Source organism: Ovis canadensis, chromosome 5, assembly GCF_042477335.2.
Source record: "Ovis canadensis isolate MfBH-ARS-UI-01 breed Bighorn chromosome 5, ARS-UI_OviCan_v2, whole genome shotgun sequence".
In the NCBI taxonomy this organism is placed as follows: Eukaryota; Metazoa; Chordata; class Mammalia; order Artiodactyla; family Bovidae; genus Ovis; species Ovis canadensis.
The window spans coordinates 53132291-53153271 of NC_091249.1; the positions used below are offsets into that span (position 1 = coordinate 53132291).

A 20981-nucleotide genomic window follows, 5' to 3' on the forward strand; every position below is an offset into this window, starting at 1 on the left:
AAACCTTTTTAATCAAAGCCCCAGTTTGATGTAGACTAAGCTAACATGATGAGTCTCAAAAAGTTTTCAGAGAAAGACACTATAAAAGTCAGAAAACCAGTTTTGTTTTTTTTTTTAATTTTTAAAGCTCTGCCATATTTGTTTCTAGCGGGTGCCGATGGTTACCTGCCACACTCGCACCAGGTTGTCTGTGTAGCCAGCAAACAGTGTCTGCAAGGGAGAAATGACAACATTAAGTTAGAGCCATGCAATTCTACAGTCCTGTTAGTGCAACAAAGATTACCCTTGTTTTAAGATGCCCACTCTTCTGCTATTCACAGGTGATTGATTATTCCTAGAGGAAGCAACAGCTGGTCGTAAGGATTCACAGGTTGTAAACTGATCAAGTTAACCAAGGTTATAATTGAAGACAAGTAATCACTGTCCCTCCACAATCTTCCTACTGACATTAGCACATGAAGGCTGATCTGTGTTCACTGGCACAGTTATCCAAGTCCCGCCAAAGGCAATCACTTACGTCACTAGTTTTGTTACGTCACTAGTTTTGTAACTGGCTGATGAGCAGAAAGAAAGGTTAAAAGCTGAATCACCAGAGGACAGATCCACTTACCTGGCCATCAGCAGACCAGGCCAGAGAGGTACACTGGGGAGGCTCTGCCTTACTGCTGGTACTGATAACTTCTTGCTTCAGTTCATCTACAATGATCTTGCCCTCCAAGTCCTGGGGAAGGGATAAAACCAGGGCTAAGGACACTCGGCCCTTTCATGCTATTATCAGTTTTTAAAAACCAAAGACAGGTCCCCTCTGAAGTGCCCCTTTGATTGTAATTTAGTAATTCTTAGCAAGAGAATTACTTTCTGCCTCTTTGGGGACCCTTGGCAATGCCTAGAGGCATTATTTGTCACTAGTTTGCTACAGGCATCTTGTGGGGAGTAGAGCCTGGGATGCTATTAAATAATGCACGAGACTGCCTCCCCTCCAACAATGGATTACCCAGACCCAAGTGTCAATTGCACTGAGGTTGAGTAGACTGCTACAATTGGTCTTCGTCCCTCCCCCCCCCCATACCAAGAAGTTATAATTCATCCTTCTTGGGTATCCATTGATAGCATGATGGTTCTGGAGTTGTTTAGGAAGTTCAAATCCCAGCAGCAAGTCAGAAGACACACTGAAAAATTACAACATTGCCAAGGCTGGCACAGCCAGGTATCTGGCCTCAATTGCAGCCCACACTCACCCAGATCTTGATGCTAGGACCCGTGGCAGCACAGAGCCAGTAGCGGTTGGGACTGAAGCACAGGGCGTTGATGATGTCCCCACCATCTAGTGTGTAAAGGTGCTTGCCTTCATTGAGGTCCCACAACATAGCCTGCCCATCCTGAGTGACAGGAGAACACCAATCAGAGAAACATGACTTCTTCCACATGTTAATCCCACCCATCTTGCCTCAAGATGCTGCCTTTAACTGATAAAAACTAATTTCATGAGTATCACCAGTTATCTCTTTATGTAAGAGATGATACCACCAACCCTACAAGAACCTGACTTCAAAATGTCATCACTGTAAACTCCAAAATCACAGGATGCTAATCTCATCAACAACTTTAAGAAACCAGCCTCACATAAGACAATCTCTTAATGCCTTAACTCAGTCTCAAAATGTTTCTGAAGAAACATTTATCCCTCGACTGCTACCCCATTATTTTAAGTATCCAATTGTTCCCCATTGATTAGGGGATTCCTGTGTCTATGAATCACCTTGCCTCCAGAAGCACAGAGGGATCCATCTGGAGAGACGGTCACAGTGTTCAGGTAGCCTGTGTGGCCGATGTGATTGGTCTTCAGCTTACAATTTGCCAAGTTCCATACCTAAAATTGTGGGTCAAAGGTGAAGAACCTGGGCTCTGGATCTATCAAGGTCAAAAAAAGGCATGGCACCATGCTTAAAAGGCATCCCTGGATAGGAGAGCCAATTTCCATTCTATCAGTGACAAAAAAGTCCAAGAATTATTAATCTTGGCCACTTACGGTCAGTTAAGGGACAAAGCTGATTCAAAGTTGATTATGACCAACTGGGAGGTAGTGGGAACACATTCTGGTTGGTAAAGGCCTCACGCCCTGGCTCCAAGCTCACCTTGACCAGCTTGTCCCAGCCACAGGAAACAATAATGGGATTGCTGCTGTTGGGCGAGAAGCGGACACAAGACACCCACTCTGAATGGCTTTCATCCTGCAGAGGATGGAAAGGAAATAAGGAGAAACTGTCTCGTCTTATGAAACTCGAGACCCCACCCTCCCCCCTCAGTTATGTGGGATATATATTCAGTATGTTGACAACCTGTATTCACACTTCCAGAACCCAAACCTTTAAGATAAGATAGAATCCCTTTAGGTTCCAGACGAGGCTTAAAATCACCATATAAAAGCACCAGTTAAGAAGGATGGGGGATATGTTCAACATATGCTCCCTGCATGTGCCTTTACTTTACCTGGACAGTATATTTGCATACACCCAGAGTATTCCATAGTTTGATGGTTTTGTCTCGGGAGCCAGAGACAATTTGCCGGTTGTCAGAAGAGAAGGCCACACTCAGCACATCTTTGGTATGGCCTACAAATCGGCGAGTGGTGGTGCCCCTGAGAAGGAGGACTTGGTTACTCTCTAGAAAGACTCTGCAAACATTCTTCCAGTCAGGCTGTTTCCCTGGCCCAATTCCTCACCCAATGGAGCTGCGTTACCCACACCACCCTGGACATGGCTTTGATAAACGGCAGGCCCTTGGCCGAGAATATGCCAGAGAATCCCTTCAGAATTGCAGGACATGTCCTCACTCCCATGTGGGGATTGGCTGACAATGTCATCTGTCATCACCAGGATCCTCCATTATGCCTGACCACCCAAGACTGAGCTCCCAATATACAGTATGTTCAAACATGTTGTCTAGTCCCAAGTGCAGTATCTGATAAAACTGCTAAAACAGACCACTCTTCAGCAATTCTGTGTATCTAATTAAAAGCAACGGGGAGGGAGGCCAAACAACCACAAATATCTTCTCCAGGTACTGTGCCTTACAGTTCCCACTCAAGTACCCAATCACTACCCTGGGAAACCTGATGGTATCTACCTGCTTTCTACCCAGCTTTCCCCCAGTGCCCCAGAGCAGCTACTTGCGTTGTGAGATCCCAAAGGCGAAGGGTTCCATCCCAGGAGCCTGAGAGGGCAAACTGGCCATCTGAGGAAATGACCACGTCACTAACAAAGTGGGAGTGACCCCGAAGAGCACGCTGTGGGATACCATAGTTGGTCTCATCTCTGGTCAGCTTCCACATAATGATGGTCTTATCTAAGGGCAGGTTAAAACAAAACAAACAAACAAAAAGACCCAGTGAAAAAACCCCACGGCTCACCATCTGACCTTCTGGATCATAAATCAAGGGCATTTAGGGGTAGGGAAACTACCTAAAGGCTGAGAGTAGTTATTAGCCAAGTCCAAGTAACTTTAGTCAAGAGTCAAGCAGAGCTAAGTTGCACCCTGAGAATTTAACTCAGGTGTGTGAAACTTTACCAGGTTATGGATGCCCCTTTCGAAAATCTAAAACGATTCCACATCTATTTATTGGGCTTCCCTAGTAGCTCAGATGGTAAAGCATTTGCCTGCAATGCAGGAGACCTGGGTTGAATCCCTGGGTAGGGAAGATCTCCCGGAGAAGGAAATGGCAACCCACTACAATACCCTTGCTTGGGAAAATCCCAAGAACTGAGGAGCCTGGTAGGCTACAGTCCATGGGGCTGCAAAAAGTCGGAGACGACTGAGTGACTTCACTTCCAGAATGCATGCACACAGCAGGCTGGATATGGAAGAGTAGCTGTGGGCCTCCTGAAACTACTGCTAAAGGATGCAAGAAATACTAGCAATAGAAAATCCACTTTAGGCGCTAAGGACTGGATGCTTTCACTGCAATGTGTTCCACTGAATAAACTTTCCTAGTAAGTGCCATACATGATTGTAGCCTCAGATGAACTATTTTTAAATAGCGTGAACGCAAAAAGCAATCGCCAAGAAGTCTCCAAATGCAGTCAGGTACAGAGAGAATGAGAAGGAAAAAAAAAGGGGGAAGAAAGGGCTGCCCCGAAATAGCCGAGAGACTAGACACGAGGTCCGCCTTGGAGTCCACTTTTTAATGAGCAGAGGGTCCGGGCAGCAGCTCAGAAACAGCCTCTGGGTTTCAGCATAGGCACTCAGATGGCATGTTGGGATCATCACGGCGCCGCCCGACCCGAAGGCTCCTGGGCCCACAGATACATACACGGGTTTGAGAGGTAGAGATTAAAAAGGCCCCAGCCTTGCAACCCTCCCGGCAGCCAGCTGTTTCGGGGCTCGCCAAGTCGGGGACGCATCACCGGTTCATCCGCGATGAGGCCTAGGCACAGGTCAACTCACAGCCCACCGGCCCAACCATGTGACGCGCGCAACGACCCCTGCCCCTTAATCCAGCACCTCAGCCCGTACCTCGAGAGGCGGACAATATCATGTCCGGGAACTGGGGAGTGGTAGCGATCTGGGTCACCCAGCCGTTGTGGCCCTTGAGGGTGCCACGAAGGGTCATCTGTTCAGTCATGGCGACGGAGAGTGCGGGTGTCGCCGGAGCGACAAGGATGGAACTGGATAACTCAGAGAGGCGACCCGCACAACCGCTTCCACCGCGGCCCTGCAGAGGAAAAGAGAGAACCGCCCACGCCGGATCCGGAAATACCCGCCCTCTCGAACGAAATGGCGCCCTCCCATAATTCACTTCTGCTCAAGGTGGCAGCGCCATGTAGTTCAAAGGGAGAGATAAAAGAAGACTTCTGGTCCAGACCGTCGTACAACGTAATTTGGTAGCACCGTACAAATTCCCTTATTAAACCAACATGACTGAGTATTTAAAAAGGCTCCTTATGGTAGGGGAATGATGTCTCAAAAGCGTCAGAGAGGAAGTACACGCCCCAGAGCTTAGTAAGGGGAGCCTAGTGGCTTCACTGGCCTTACGTGGCACAGTCTGAACCCCTCCCTTTCCGCTTGGTGGCTCGGAGGGCATCGCAGAGGGAGCTTAATTTCATGGGCACAATTGTGAGTAACGGTGGGCGATGTGAATAATACTATATTAAAATTTCAAAGTAAGCTGCGTTCAGGTGAACTGTTAAACCCTAACAAATTCCATGCGCGGGCGGCGACTCTTCCCTCAAGAGGTTTATTCACTAATGGTGTTGGGTGAAGAAAGACAGTCCACCCAGGACTAAGGCAGGAATGGGTTACAGAGAGGAAAACCGGGAATGAAGGATAAGTTAGTCTGTGGGCTGCTGGACAATAAACCCCGCTCCCGCCTAAGCAGGAGCGTGGAGAGCTCTCGCAGAAACTGAAAGGCTTCAAGAGGAAGGTTGGCTCGGGCAAAACCACCTCATAAAAAGGTCCTTGGGTCTGGGTGTCTAGACGTGCCCAAGTATTTCTTTTCTGTTTGTCACGTGTATTATTTTCTCATGAAATGAGATTGGGAATAATAGTACCTACCTCACACGGTGTGGAGAGTATATTAGATAGGTAAAACACCCAGAGAGACCCCTGGCAAAGCAAATGCACAGAACTTAGTGAGCACCTCTTGGTTACCAGACGCAATTTTAGGTCTTGGGAACATAGCTGTGAACAGGTTAAAAGGGACCTGTTTCTTTGTTTTTTGAGTTTACATCCAATGAGATGGGGGAAAAGAGCTCAAGGGGGAGATTTTTAGCAAAGAAAGATATAGGAGAGAGCTTTCGGGATTTATGGGTGGATGTTCCAATCCGAGGAAAGAATCAGTGCCAAAGTTCAGAGCTGGAGCGTTGAAGGCCCTGGGGACCAAACCAATGCGATGGGGGTGGGGGTGGCAGTTGACAGAGGGCCTTGCAGGCTGCTAGAAGGCCTGCCTTTGGGAAGGAACAGTGTGGGACAGTGGCAAAGCTTCTACGGGCTATGGCTACTCAGATGTGTGAAGAAGGCCAGAATCCATCCCTTGAAAGCAGCTACTCTCCTGGTGCCTTGCACACCTCTCCCTTCCTCCACAGCCAAGTTGGGCTCATCAGGAACAGCCTTGCTGTGTTCCTGCACAGCCTAAGGACTCTTTTAAGGGTTCCATCATCTGCCTTCTTGTCATCCCCAGCTGGCTCTCCTGTAGTTTTTCTAACACTGAACTCTACCCTTACCCATGTTTTTGGTTTTGTTTTTTTTAATTTTTTATTTTTAACATTTATTTAGCTGCACCCTGTCTTAGTTGTGGCATGTGGGATCCAGTTCCCTGACCAGGGATCCAACTGTGGCCCCCCTGTATTCGGAACACAGAGTTTTAGCCACTGGACCACCAGGGAAGTCCCTACCCATGCATTTTGCTTCTCCTGTGATGGTGAGAGATCCTTGCCTTTACCCATCTTAGTATCCAGCTTGCTGCCCGCAACTCAGACCATGACTAAGCCTCCCTGGGTACTCAGCACAATGGAGAGGTGAGTGATTCTGTGGTTATCTCTTACCTCTACTCTCCAAAGACACCCTCACTCAATCACATTATTATATTTTTCCCCCTCGAAAAACCTCATTTGGCTGTTTCTTGAATTTTGTCCAGGGTACCCCTGTGGAATCTGCATTCTTGAGGCAGGGTGCCAGGAAACCAGGTTTAAAAGGAGCCTGTCAGGTCCCTCATACTGGCTCAAAGATGGGACCTTTTTGTAACACCAGATTCTTTTCCAGAAGCCTTCCAGACAATCCTTACTCTCCCAGGTTCCCAGCCCACCCCTGCCCAGCCCCTCCCAGGTCCTCCCTGCCCTGCCTCTGCTCTGAGACAGTTGAAGGTGACTTTCCAAACCTGCAGGCTTCTCCCCACACTTGTCTCTAATCTTGAGATGATTCTGGCAGTAGCCCCTCCTATGGGGTCAAAGAGGGAATTTGGGTTTTGCCCTGGTGCTCACCAGGACTAAGCTGGCAATGCCAGTAGAGGAGAGAAATGGGATGTAGTGGACTTCCCCATCAACCAGAGACCCTGCAGGATTCAGGCTTTCCACTTCCGAGCTCTTTTACAGCCACCACCTGGTCTCTCCTCTCTTGGAGGGGAGGCTCGCAGGCCACAGTGCCACTGAAGGACAGTCTTTGGCTGAAGAGGCCTTGTCTTGACCCTGGGAACGCTGGGGACCTCTTTGGCATTGACTCTGGGTAGAGGTGGGGGTGGAGTGACCTTTGCAGCCCAGCCACATTCACGCCTGCTTCCCTCAAGGGCACTCTGTGGCTCCCTGCTGCAGTGGTTCCCAACCTTTTTGACACCAGGGACCAGTTTTGTGCAAGACAGTTTTTCCATGGACATGGGGGTGGGTGGTTTTAGGATAATTCAAACACATTGCATTTATTGTGCACTTTATTTCTATTATTATTACATCAACTCCGCCTCAGATCATCAGGCATTAGATCCCAGATGTTGGGGACCCCTGGGATGGAAGCCCTCACTTGGCCCTGGTTAGGGATCTGCCTGGACTCCTCATTCTTGTTGAGGAGGCTGTAGGTTTTGGTTAGCAGAGAGATCCTGCCCCCTTCCAGAAGAGTGTTGTCCCTCAGCTGCTGGACAATTGGAGAATCAGCTGTGCCTTTCTCAACAAAGTCTACTTACTACCCCGGCCAGACCTCTTCCTTCTCATTCAGGGCATTTCTTCTTCAACCTCAGAGAGGTGGAAGGCTGCTGGAGGCTCTCATCTGCCCTTTAGGGAAGACTCAGCTCTCCTCCAAGGTATCCTCCCACTTTCCAGGCAGCCCACACCCTGTAGGTAGAACCAGTCCTGGCTCTGAGCTTACTGCTGTCTCACCTACTTATTGTCTTAGTCCCTGGGCAGCCCCATATTTCCCTTGTCCCCATGGGCACCACCTCTAGTCCACACAAGGTAAGAATCCCACAGAAGAAATTGGAGATGCTCTTCTAAGGAAGTCTGTCTCACCATTCATTTCCTGAAGGAAGCCCCTAGGACCCACACAGCTGGAAAGGGTCCTTCAGACTTCTTGGAGGCTCATGATTTCCAGGAGCAGAGGCCTCTCCATCCCCTCCTGCCAGCATTCAAGAGGGAGGAGAGGTCTTCTCTTGAATGCTGAGGTGAGGATCTAAGGGAAAGGTGTATGGCCGGGACCAGAGGGCCTCCTGACTGCCAGCCCTGGGCAAAGGGCTTCCTTTCGTTTTACTGTCCTTCTGCAGACTTAGTGTGGTTGGCTCTGGCATACCCCATACTCCATTGTTATGACTACATTGGCCCTCCCTTGCTCCTCCAACTCATCTATCAATTCTCTCCCATACAGAATATGCATTGTTCTGTCTGGAAGGCCCACCATGTCTTATCACCACCGCCTCCCCCCACCTTAGTTAAATCTAAGCTTCCTTCAAGTCTCAGCTCAAGTTGCCACATCTGGGAGGCCCTCTGTGACCCTCAGGTGTATGTCAGGCTCCTTTATTTAATGCTGTCCTACTAGTGGTGCCGTGTGTGTTGGGTCTCTTAAATTCTGCCAGCCTCTCCTGTGAGTGCCCTAAGGATAGGGATTAGGCTGTTTCTGCTCACATTTTGCATTCCCAGCACCAGGTAGAGGGTTTCCCATGTGGAAGATTGTAACTTTGGTGGTCAGCCTCACAGGCTGAGTAGTTGGGAACAAGTAGTTAAAGGCAGGACATTCTGGGCAGAGGGATCAGCTTGGGGAGGAAATGTGCAAACTTGTGCATTGTGTGCATGCACAAGTTTGAGCATGATTATTTTAAGAGAGAAGGCAGAGTGAAATCCAAGGTGGGCAGTTCAGCCTAGTGCTTTTGTCTTGAAGCCCAGGACAGTCTCTTAAAGATTATCTCATCCCTCTCCTGCCTACCCTTGATCTTACTGAAAGGCATTTGTTGTCAAAGTGGAAGCTAGGTTGGAGGAGTATGACTAGAAAACAGAAAGAATTCAGAAGCTGAACTAGAGGGTCTCCTGGAGGATCATGAGACTCTTACAAAGGAAGGAATAGATTTACCAAAGGTCTTATGAGTAAGGGGTTGAACATCTCTTCCAGTCCATCTCTACCCTGCTTCCTCCATTCCAGGGTCTAGAATCAGGTTCAGTATACAGAAGCTATGTAATGACTGAGGCCTAAAGAATTAAGTTCAAAAGGCTGAAGACAGGGAAATGTGAGACTATAATTATAGGTCCTGTTCCATTCTTCCTAGTCAGAGGCAGGGATGTGGCATTAAATCAATGCTGGGAATAGATCTTAAAAAGAAATCACATGCCATTTTTTAATCTCTTGAAAGGTCCCTTGTCCGTCTTAGGCAGAAATCTGAGGTCTAACAGTCTCCCAGAAAGCTGCTAACGTATCCTGTGGGTCTTCCCTGAGATGGATTGGCATTCCCTAGGCTCTGGGTGCTTTAGCACAGTGGTCCCCAACCTTTTTGGCACCAGGGAACATTTCATGGAAGACAGTTTTTCCATGGGTGGGGGCAGGGTGGGGAGGTGGTTTTGGTTTCTCTCATCACTTACCTCCTACTATGTGCCCCTGTTTGGGACCCCTGCTTTACCAGATGTGCAGAGCCACAGGCTATGAAAGTGGCACGATCTGGGCAAGTGGCTATATTCCAGGCAAAACTATAAGAAATGCCAGCAAAAGGCAAACTTATTTGCTTTGTTAAAGGATTTAAAATAGCACTTGGTGGTAGGGAGAAACAAAATGTGACCCAGGGTGCTTGTTCTCAGCTTTTTACCAGGAAGAGAATTTCATATGAACCAGGGTCAGGAGATTGTGCTGAAATGGAAACTTGAGGCTAACTAGCTTACTACAAGATATGAGGGCTGAGAAGCAGACAGCCCTCAGCCCATGTAACCTGTCCCTGTTCTCACTTGGGTTAAATAGCCAGAGCCTGCTGAGAAATTCCATCCTTTGCTATAGAGGGAGAGAAGGGATTTTACACACCTAGGAAATGGTAGTCAAAAAAAGGGTGTGACTTCCAGGGATCCTCTTGCAGACCACCTGGATCCTCCTTTATCTTTCCCTGCTTGATGCCAAGTGGAACTGTCAACCAGAAGGCCCTGACCAACTCTGGATCTGAATCTGTTAGGATGGGGGAAAAGGCAAGGAAGGTCTCAGCCTGAATGCAGCTAGGAAGAATAAGCCTCCTTGTTCTTTAAGGCTATTTCTAATTTAAATCCCTAAGGTATCCATTTTCCCCCTTCTTTGGAAGCAGAAGAGTTGGGAGAAGAGTAGCAGGTCTCCTGATAACAGGAGCCTTGTGGCATCTCCACCTATACTTCCCACATGCACAGGTGAGCTGTTGCCCCAAAAGGGCTCTGATTTGTGGGCAGACACTATCATTAAAAAGTTAAACCAAATAAAAGCTTATTTATACTTAAACTTATCCTATTTTGAGGTTGTAGCCCCAGCTCTTTTGGGAAAGTGGGTAAAGTTTTTAGCTACTTTCCATTAGAATTCTCCTCTGTCACATCTCCCACATGTGATCTATATGGATCACAAGTGTAACTGGCTCAAGGCTATTTTGGTCAGATTTAAACAAACAAGCCACCATTTCTCCTTTTATACCTAAAAACATAACCTTACAGCCTCTCTCCTGATTGAGAAAAGAAAATTGTCTTTTCCCTTTTCATCTTCCCTTTGGACTTTACTGCTCTTGAGAGTCCTGCTGCTGCTGCTGCTAAGTCACTTCAGTCCTGTCCGACTCTGTGTGACCCCATAGACGGCAGCCCACCAGGCTCCCTGTCCCTGAGATTCTCCAGGGAAGAACACTGGAGTGGGTTGCCATTTCCTCCTCCAATGCATGAAAGTGAAAAGTGAAAGTGAAGTCGCTCAGTCGTGTCCGATCCTCAGCGACTGCAGTCTTCCAGGCTCCTCCGTCCATGGGATTTTCCAGGCAAGAGTACTGGAGTGGGGTGCCATTGCCTTCTCCGCTTGAGAGTCCTAGGAAGGATCAAAATTCAACCTGTTTTTGTATAGAACTATATAGTCCAACATGATTTGATTCCCTTGTAGCTCATTAGTAAAGAATCTGTCTGCAGTGCAGGAGACCTGGGTTCAGTTCCTAGGTCAGGAAGATCCCCTGGAGAAGGAAATGGCAACCCACTTCAGTATTCTTACCTGGAGAATCCCATGGACAGAGGAGCCTGGCAGGCTACAGTCCATGGGGCCACAAGTTGGACATGACTTAGCGACTAAACCACCACCAGCCATATGTTACTATTTAAAATAAATGAGTTGTACTAATCATGTTGCAAGAGCTCAGAAGTCCCATGTAGTCAGTGGTACCTCTACCATATTGCACAGCACAGATTGAGAACACTTCCATCATTGGAGAAAGACCTTAGAGCTGGTATAGAGGGCTACTGTCCCCGTCTCCTCTTTGTAACCCAAATTTATTGGTCAATACCTATCTGTGATAATTTCACTGTTATAGGATAGCTTCCAAAGGGGGTCAGGGATAAGGGGTGGGAAGCAGCATAGACTCTCTAGGTCCGATAAAGGCTTCAGGAGGCATGGCACAGGGACCAGAGGTTGATGGCCAATGGCAGAGGAGCCTTAAGTTTTAAAGAAGTGCTTTAAGGGCTGATGGATCAGTTCAGGGCTACTCCCACTCTGACAGGAACAGAGGCTCTGGTCTTAGTTCTGAATTCTTAAATATTGCCGTATGGCTTTGCTGAAACTAAGGAATAGCTTAAGTGAATGCCTTTTATTATTCATCGTTTCTAGATCTTATTTCATATACTGCTTTATCTTAGTCCTTGATGGCAGTGATATAGGCAACTCAGTTTAAAAAAAGGCCTGTTGACCCTGTTACCTGTATGCCAAGAACTGGGAGAAGTAGGGGTCTTAGTTAATCCACTGATGCTATGACTGCATTTAATAAAATTCCAGCTGGGTGAGGCTATTCCCCAAACACTTTTAAACCCCCTGCCAGATACTGACTATAGGGCCTAAGTGAGGCTAGTAATGGCAGGTCTGCAGATAGGACTAGATTTTCCGAGACTAAAGCAGTGGTTCTTAAGCAGGGATACTTTTGCACCACTCCCTCCAAGACATCTGGCAATGTCTGAGACATTTGTGGTTGTCACCACTGGTGGAGGAGTGCTACATACATCTAGTAGGTGGGATCCATAGATGCTGCTGCTGCTGCTGTCGCTTCAGTTGTGTCCGACTTTGTGCGACCCCATAGACGGCAGCCCACCAGGCTCCCCCGTCCCTGGGATTCTCCAGGCAAAAACACGAGTGGGTTGTCATTTCCTTCTCCAATAAGTGAAAAGTGAAAGTGAAGTCGCTCAGTCGTGTCCTACTCTTTGCGACCCCAGGGACTGCAGCTTACCAGGCTCCTCTGTCCATAGGATTTTCCAGGCATGAGTACTGAAGTGGGGTGCCATTGCCTTCTCCTATATATGCTGCTAAGCATCCTCAAATGCATAGACTATCCCCCACCCTCCAAAGCAAAGAATTATCTCACTCAAAATGATAAGAGTGCTGAAGTTGAGAAAACCCTGGTCTAGAACACACCATGGATTAGTTTTCCGTGCCAAGACTAATCATGAGGTACAGGGTCAGAAGGATAGTAAGTAAGGCTAGCAAGTGTCTGATAAATTGGGAAGGAAAAAAATTAGGAGTCAGTGGAACAGTGGCCTCCATAAAGATGAAGGGCACGTATAACTGGAGTGTGTTAAACTGTACTAGAATGAGAGGTCATGGTACAATTGGAGTTCAGGATTTCAGGTGTGTAGCAAGTCTGTGTGAAGAAGAGGTCTAGGGTACAGCCACAGTAGAGAGGAGCAAGTTTAAACAGTCTGACTTGTGATACAGCAGTCAACAGCTGAACCTAGTAGGGAAGACATTCAATAAACAGACGAGCATCTGATGGATTTGGATATGTATCAGTTTTTCTCAATGTTTTTGTAACCCACGTTTTGTAACCCTCTTTTTTCCATATATCTTAACACCTTACATTCTCCTTCCTTTTTATTTAAAATTACAAAATTAAGTTTCATTACTAAAATTAATCAAAGCAATGGTAAATTTTGGAAGGCAAAATTTTATTCAAATGATACAATAACCACTGTTTAGCCTTTTCTTTCCTGGATGGTGTACAAAATGCAACAAAACGCAAGCTGCTTTGACAACACTCTTGTGGTGTTTTCTCCCACAGTTAGTTATATCAATTTTTAAAAAAAGCTTTTAAGATATAAGGAGAAAAATGGAATAATGAAGGATTAAAATCTGAAAATTTCTAGTCAAAACAATCCAACTTTGAGTTCTACAAACTCCTGAAGTTCTTCCAGTGAGAACTGAACATTAAGTGTGAAACATGAGACATTCTTCCCAAAGCTACCACAGGTAGATTTTAAGAGGTCAACAAAACATCACCCAAAATAGTTTTAGATTTTCCCTTTTTTTCCCCTGGAAATAACATTCACGAATCTGGTTCTTGAAAGATTAGCCAAGAAAATTGACATTTTTTGCATGAGTTTGCTATTTGTAGAGATTTTTGGCAAGTGCTTAAAGTGCTCATTTCATAACAAGCAGTGATGTTGGTGTCTGTTCCTTGACAGTTCAGGGTCAACGTATTTTAAGCTTCAATGTGTTAAATTCTGCTTAAGTTTTAAAGTACAGATTCTTTATCATTGGTGTCCCAAATTAGTTGTTCTGTCCATAAATTCAGGTGAACCAAGTTTTCTGATCAAGGAAACTCAATGCGTGACAGAAAATACTCTGAACAGCATTCAGATTTTTGAAAACCAAGGCAAACTGGGATCAGATGGACTACTTTTCAAAACAGTTATGCTGACAGCAAGGCTTAAGATTTCCAGTAGATTATGGGCAGGCTGATGAAGTCAATGCTTGGTGGTGACTGCTACGGTACATCTCGCCAGTTTTCTTCAATTTTTGAGAAAGACCCAGATCTAAAGCATGCCATTGCTGTAGCACCACTAACATATACTTCTCTAATTTTTTTCTTCCAACCAATTTCATTTCATACAACTTCATAAATACTGTCTTTAGTGCTAGGCTTAGTGAAAATAGCACATCCAGAGTTTTTAAAGTCTTACTCTGAACAAAGCACAGTACAGTTTTCTTCATCAGTAGATTAATCTCAACTAACAGCAAAGAAGGATGAGCTGATGTTTGTTGTGTTTTTTTTAAAACCTGGTGTTTGATAGGCTCAGTCAATGAATTCAGATGCAGAAGTTGATGAAGAAATTCTGAAATTCCTCAATTTCCTCTCAAAGTTATGGCAGCACTTGGAATGCAAGGTTTCACTAGTTTCTCCATTTTTTTCTCCTTTGCAATTAAAAGAGTTATTTAGTATTAGGCAGGCATTCGTGGCCTTTGAAGATTCTTATTAATATTCCAATACTGTCCAACCTTAAAACTGCAGAGAATTGTGCTTTGCAGAATACTTCACTGTTTTTAGTGGCATAACTTTTAACAGTGTTTGTCATGTGTCACTGCCCAACACTTTCAGATAACTGAAGAAGCTGACCCTATCTTCTGCATCATTCATGAATACATACTTGATAAAAGCCTCAAAACTTTTTTTGGCTGCCACCTTTAGCTACCTCAAGGGAAACAACAGAAAAACAGGAGTACTGATGATGGAAGCCTCTGGTCCCTCTTGCAGAGCGATGAATGGTTTTACCGGCGGCAGCTGGGTGGCAGGGCAATACAGGCATCCAGTTATGCCCGAGCCTCAACAAGTGAAATCTTTGTTCATTTTCTTTTTATACACCCATCTGCTGGCTAAAACCTGACACCATTTAACGGTACCCTTGGTCAATCTAAACGATCTTACTTTCATAATCCTCTGATTCTAGCTTGAAGAGTCAAGACGAATTCTAACTCATGGGGTGAACAAAATGGAAGATGTAAATAAGTAAGTGTTTCAGAGCTAAAAAAGCCTCTTACATAAAATTAAACTTTTAAGGAATAACAGTATGAACGGTACCATATCTACAACAAACATCTCTGGGTATACAGTTTGTTATATACCTCACTGATTATAGGCTTTACTCTGAATACTTCTTGGTCTGTCTTTGTATTCCCACCAGCCAAGGAGTTCTTTCCAATTTATTTCTTATATTATGAAAAATTAAATCTTTTTTAACATTACAATATTAAGTATGATTTCATAAACTATAACTTTCCTCATACCTGGAAATGCTGATATAATGTGTAAAGGGAGGGGGAGAGAATGCTTTCTTTTCTATTTCTGAAAATCACTAACGTGTTCCTTGAGTCTATGAGTAACAACTTCCTACTGTAGCCCCTAAAACTAAAAAAGCTTGATCACCTCCAAAGGAGGTTAAAATTTTGGTGAATTAATAGCTGACAAGAGAGAATTTAATGTAACCAGAACTGTGTGGTGGCTAACGTATAGCAAATTAAATAAACCATTATACAAAAACAGTTCCATATGATGTTAACTATTACTCTGAGAACTTTGTATCATAAGGTTCTAAATCATGCTACTGTAAGATGCATGTTTACCAATTAAAAACAAAACTATAAACCATATAAAGAAGGCCTACACAATTATATTACCTCTTCAGTGTTAATTCCTGTGTTTGTTAACACCATCAACCTAAGTTCTGGTATATGTTTGGAAAAAAACACTTTTATTTTCTTTTAAATAGTATATATTTTGAAAGGGATTATCTCCAATTTAACTTGATTGTGCTGTTTATACTTACAAGTGTGCTTTATAAGCAACTTCTGAGGTTTCAAGTAAGTGTTAGCTGGCTTCCCAAGATAAAGAGATCACCTCTTTTTCTCTTGTCTAAACTAGCTTTCAATTAAAATTTTGGTTTCAAAAATTCTTTTCAGGAAATCCTAGCAGAGGAATGAAAGGTTACCTCCTCTCCTTAGCGTTAGGTACTAAACCCCAGAAGTACAGGACATAGTTTCTTCTATGGGCAAACTTAATTATTACCCTGGGGGGAAAGTAGATACTGGGGTTTATCCGTAACTCATATTAATATGATGGAATTAGCAATGGTTTGTAATGAAGATTTGTGTCTTAACTGTGTACTTACCAACAGTTACTGTGAAATGGGGCGGGAGTGGGGTGGGGTGGGGGGGTGAGGGATGATAATATATAATACCTGTAGGGTAGGGTTCTGTTTGTGTTTTGACTACAACCCAGAGTAAGCGATACGTTTTGTGGCCCAAGTATACACCTGTGTATGTATAATTTAAAAGTTTCATAAAACAATACTTACCCTTACTATGCTCCCATGCACTCGATGTTTTCTCATTTCATTTAAAAATAATGCTGGGCACGACCCATTTAGACCCACTAATTGGTCAAAACCCACAGTCTGAAAACCACTGCTGTAGAATATGAGAAAATACACTTTATATACTGTAAAGCACTACTGAGACATGAGCAGCTGCTACTAAGACTGTTATGGACCTGAAGACAACCTTTCTCTCCTTTGGGTACTGCTAGGAGTCATTTAGGCTTTTTGACAATCTTCATGCTGTCACTGAGATAGTTCTCTAATACTCAGATCAGAACTAGAAAGCAAGGTTTTAACCATATCAGAACCCATAAAAATTAGAGGAAACTATAGGAAAGCCAAAGAAACATCTGTTTAGTGCTTTATGGTTTATAAAATACTTTCATGTAAGATCTCTTTCAATCTTAACAAGCCTAGGAGAAAAGTAAAGCTAAGAGTTTGAGGCTTGCCTAAGACTAGACAGTAAGTTTTAGAGCAAGGTCATCTGATCCTAAATCCTTAACTTCCGCTATGATAAAGTAACAGGTAAGGAAAATGATCGGGGCAGGTTTATTCTGATGTTTATGTCCTTTGCCTTTCTCTACAGGGGAAATGGGCCCCACTGAAGGCAGGAAAGTAACTCCAGACTTTACTAGGCAGGTATGTCCAGCTGCTCTTATTAGCAGGAACCACACCCTGGCTTTTTGGTCTACCAATTAGTCCTCAGTTTTGACACTGCTTGTGCTGATGTCCTAAATGTCTAGTTATCTACAAGCACTATGGCTTTCCATTCCTGTGTATTAAGGGTCCTAGAGTCTTGGTCAGGTATAGACTCAGTACCTTACATAAGAGGGAAATTAAGTCGGGGAATGGGGAGGAGTCTGTCACTTGTACCCCCTTACACTTGGGCAAATTGAAAGGGAGTAAGGATAGTGATCAGCTCCTGATTACTGTCTCTAGTCTTTACTCAGTTTCCTCTGGGGAAGCCAGTCAGCCTCAGCCAATGTTTCTTTTCTCCACATATGTCCATCTTTCTTCACCCTGTGCCTCATCCCTCACAAAAAAAGGGGCTCAGCTACAAAGTACCCAGCTGCCCTGGTTTTTCCTCCACTTCCTTCAAATCCCCACATTCTCCCATGCTGCTCACCTTGTACTCATGTACCGCTTCGTCTAATGGCACCACACTATGCTGTTTGTGGCTCCTGGATTCTCGACATATCACACAGATGGCCTCTTTGTCCACCTCACAGTAGAGTTTCAGAGCTTCCTGGTGTTTGGAGCAGATGCCCTGATCATTCAACCGGCTCTCTCGATTAGGAGTGGGACACATCTGGCGAATTATCTGGACCATGTTCGCCAGTTGCAAGTTGGGACGAAAGCTGCGACGCTTAAAGCTCTTTCGGCATTGGGGGCAAGTGAACTGCCGTGGAGGGGCTGGAGGCGGGGCTAGGTGAGTGTCAGGGTAGAGCTCTTCGTCGTCCTCGTCGTATTCTTCCAAAATCTCCTCCTCTTGCAGGTAGACGTTAATTCTCAGGTCTTGTCTTAAGCCTCCCAGGTAGTAGTCCGTATCTTCCTCCTGGTCCCACACATAATCCATGCTGTCCCTTATGCCACCGTCACCGACCCAGGGTTCATCATCCTCTTGGTCCTGGAACAACTCGTCAGCATCCCCCTGGTATAAAACCTCCCGAATGGAGTTGCCCCATCCACCGATGGCCCCTACTGCCTCGTCGTCGTCCTCGTCCTCCTCCCATTCATCTTCCTCTTCCTCCCTGTCTTGCTCATCTTCCTTGCCCCACAGCTGGGTCACACACCCTCGGCAAAAGTTATGACCACAGCCGATGGACACGGGATCCTTGAAGTAATCTAGGCAGATGGCACACACGGCTTCCTCCTGAAGTGTCTGCAAGGGATTAGGAGTAGTGGCACTGCCAGCCATCTTAACGCGCTGCCGGTTGGTGTGGATGCGTCAGTTCACAGCCGAGGAGCAGGGGAAGCACCTGCGGACCTGCCTCCAAGCTACGCTGGTGATTCAAAGCTGTCCCCAACTCTGCTCTCCCACCTCAGGCTCTCAGAGAATCCCTGCTTCCTTCTCTCAGGCGCTCCCTGAACTCACAGCTGTCCTCCGAAGGCAGTGGGGGAAGAACCAGGCTGCGGCCCCCCACTTCCCTTCGAAACTCAGCGTTCAAACTCCGACCACTCCACGGTTCTCGCCTGCCTCCGGGCGTCCGCGACCCGGCGGCGTTTTTCTCCTCAGAAGCCGGCGCTCCTCACTCCGTCGGAGGCAACCGAAAATGACGTAGGCACGCTAACACGCGGGAGACGGCGGACTGGGCAGGCGGAGGACCACGTCTCTATGGTACCCCCGGAAACTCGCGAGGCAAGAACTCCGGCCGCCCATTTAGCTACCACAGATAGGAAACACTGCGTGGTCAGAATGGGTGAAGGCGGCGAGAGAATCAATTTAAGCCACGAGTTCTCTAATCAGCCAGACCCAGAGGGTCCAGCAGCTGCTCAGGAAAGCCCGTCCCCGCATGCACCCAAAAGGGCCGTAAGTGCGGCGACCAAGCTCTGGTGCTGTCCTGTATTTCAGACCCCCGTCTACCCAGAGGCTTTTGTGGTAGGGAGGACTCCTCCGAGGCTCCCGCCCTCGAGGGTGTGGTCTGTGGGAACCTGGCGGGATTGAGTTTGCTGTGCCCCTGAGTAGCCGTGAAGTGGAAGAATCTCGCATAAAAACCTGGGTGCTTCCAACTTTCCTTCTCAGATCAATTCACCCCTTTCTTGCTACCTGCCCTCAGACACCTTAGACTCGGCATACCCTACACCGACTTCGTCTGTGGATCTTTTCATCTCCATCTATAATCCTTCCGTTCAGCATGTACTCTCCATGCATGCGACTTCCCTGGTGGCTCAGACGGTAAAAGTGTCTGCCTACAATGCGGGAGACCCGGTCTTGATCCCTGGGTGGAGAAGATCCCCTGGAGAAGGAAATAGCAACCCACTCCAGTACTCTTGCCTGGAAAATCGCATGGACGGAGAAGACTGGTAGGCTAAAATCCATGGGGTCGCAAAGAGTCGGACGCGAGTGAGCGACTTCACTTTCTTTCCATGCCTGCACTCATCCACTTACCCAAATAACCATTCAGTTTTCATCCATCCCTCTGTTTTTCCATTCATCCATCATATGCATGAATAACCCTTCCATCCATTTATCCACCCACTTTCATCTGTCCACATTATAAGAACAATAACAATAGAAAATGAGTAAGGCATGATAGGGTCCTTCAAGGAATTACAGAGTTACAGACGTTTGGTCATCTGTCACCCAAGGTTTACAGGGTTTGTTTGTTTACCTCAGTAAGAAGTACATTGCACATATTGATCCAATACAGGCTTCCACATATATGACAGAAACAAAATTTGGGGAAATTGTTCTTTTCCTTGAGGCATTCATATCACTCTGATATGTTCTGCTTCAGTAAGATGCTGTTCAAGACCCACTGGAGTGATTGCAAAGCGACCTCACTAATTGGTCACTTTGGTGTGAGGAACTCCATTTGCCCTAACAGAAACTTCAGCCAACCCTGCATCCCGTGCTCTTCCTCTCTGGGCCTGAGCTTGAACACAGAGCAAGAATGATAAATGCACTATTCAACACTGTACACACAGCTCCATCATAGTGCTGAATATACAGCTAATACTTCCTATATAACTGCAGAGTAAATAAAACCCAACAAATTGCTGGGAGCAAGTCCTGCTGATTTTTATCTCCTCAAATCTAGGTCTTCTTCTCTATTTCTGTTTTGTCCAGCCTATATTTTACCCTATCAGCTTCCAAATGGACAAAAAATTTTCTGAAGGGTCATTTGCGCTCATTTCAGGGCATCCAGCTATGAGTACCATTTACCTGAAATGAAGGTCTGACACACTCTTGCCAGGCTGTTGCCTCTGTCTTTGGGCATGTTGTTCACTCACCTAGAAGGCTTGCACTTCGCTGCTTCACATAGGTAGAATGCCTAATTAAGCTTCAGGTCTCTGCTTAGGCATAAACTCCTGAAGGAGACTCTTCCTAGAGGATGGCACTGAGAGTCAATTCCTAGGCAGGCTGATAAGAAATCCAGGGTCCCCGAGGAGGAGGAGAGAGGGGTCCTGAGCCCTCGAGAAGGAGAAAGGGGTCTGGGGGTCTCAAGGAGAAAAGGACAAACGATTTTTTCTACATTGCTTTGTCTTAGTCAATATAACAATTTGTCTTGCTCAAGGACATGTTTCTTCTTATTGAGAACCTTTTGACTAATCCTGTCATCTTAAAATGTATATTATAGGAGTGGGTCTGGCGAGACCTTTCTGTTGTTAGTTCTAATCTGGTTAATTTAAGATGTATGTTGTGAAAATGGGTCTGGTAAAAGTACATAAGGCCTTGATAATACTAGCAAGTGGGGGCACTCTCGTCCCCCTTCTGATGTCTATGTCAGAAGCTTCTTCTGTCCCTTTTTATGCTTTAATAAAACTCTGCTATACAAAAGCTCTTGAGTGATCAAGCCTGGTCCCTGGTCCCAAAGCTGCACCTTTCACCGTGAGCTATCAGCACCAGCCTGTGTTCAGACCCCAACTCTGTTACTCATTTTATGTATGACCTTGGGTTAGTTACTAACATCCCTGTGCTGTAGTTTTCCCACATGCAACATAAAGATGATAGTAGCACATGCATCATGTGTGTGT

At 45.8% G+C, this 20981-nt stretch overlaps 2 protein-coding genes and 2 non-coding genes across 6 annotated transcripts; all 4 read right to left on the bottom strand.

Moving 5' to 3' along the window:
* Nucleotides 1-88: 88 nt before the first annotated feature.
* On the bottom strand, nt 89-6602 carry RACK1 (receptor for activated C kinase 1). The gene is made up of 8 exons (XM_069591856.1): nt 4513-6602; nt 3174-3345; nt 2491-2638; nt 2136-2231; nt 1760-1870; nt 1239-1379; nt 611-721; nt 89-210 (listed from the first exon to the last, which is right to left on the bottom strand). The coding sequence occupies exons 1-8, from the start codon at nt 4619-4621 to the stop codon at nt 145-147; spliced, it is 954 nt and encodes a 317-aa protein (XP_069447957.1). The 5' UTR covers nt 4622-6602; the 3' UTR covers nt 89-144.
* On the bottom strand, nt 2802-2880 carry LOC138441900 (small nucleolar RNA SNORD96 family). Its single transcript, XR_011257470.1, has one exon. It is a non-coding gene; the product is annotated as a small nucleolar RNA SNORD96 family (small nucleolar RNA).
* LOC138441908 (small nucleolar RNA SNORD95) lies at nt 4205-4272 on the bottom strand. Its single transcript, XR_011257476.1, has one exon. It is a non-coding gene; the product is annotated as a small nucleolar RNA SNORD95 (small nucleolar RNA).
* A 794-nt stretch (nt 6603-7396) lies between the features above and the next one.
* TRIM52 (tripartite motif containing 52) lies at nt 7397-19771 on the bottom strand. Of its 3 annotated transcripts, none has more exons than XM_069591868.1 (2): nt 17410-18558; nt 7397-10968 (listed from the first exon to the last, which is right to left on the bottom strand). In XM_069591868.1, exons 1-2 carry the CDS (start codon nt 18199-18201, stop codon nt 10858-10860), a joined length of 903 nt encoding a protein of 300 aa, XP_069447969.1. In that variant the 5' UTR covers nt 18202-18558; the 3' UTR covers nt 7397-10857. The 3 variants fall into 3 exon arrangements, with proteins under 3 accessions (XP_069447969.1, XP_069447971.1, XP_069447970.1); XM_069591870.2 differs by lacking the exon at nt 7397-10968 and adding an exon at nt 13059-14325 and having other exon boundaries at nt 17410-19771; XM_069591869.2 differs by lacking the exon at nt 7397-10968 and adding an exon at nt 13059-14692 and having other exon boundaries at nt 17410-19269.
* Between the last annotated feature and the right edge of the window lie 1210 nt (nt 19772-20981).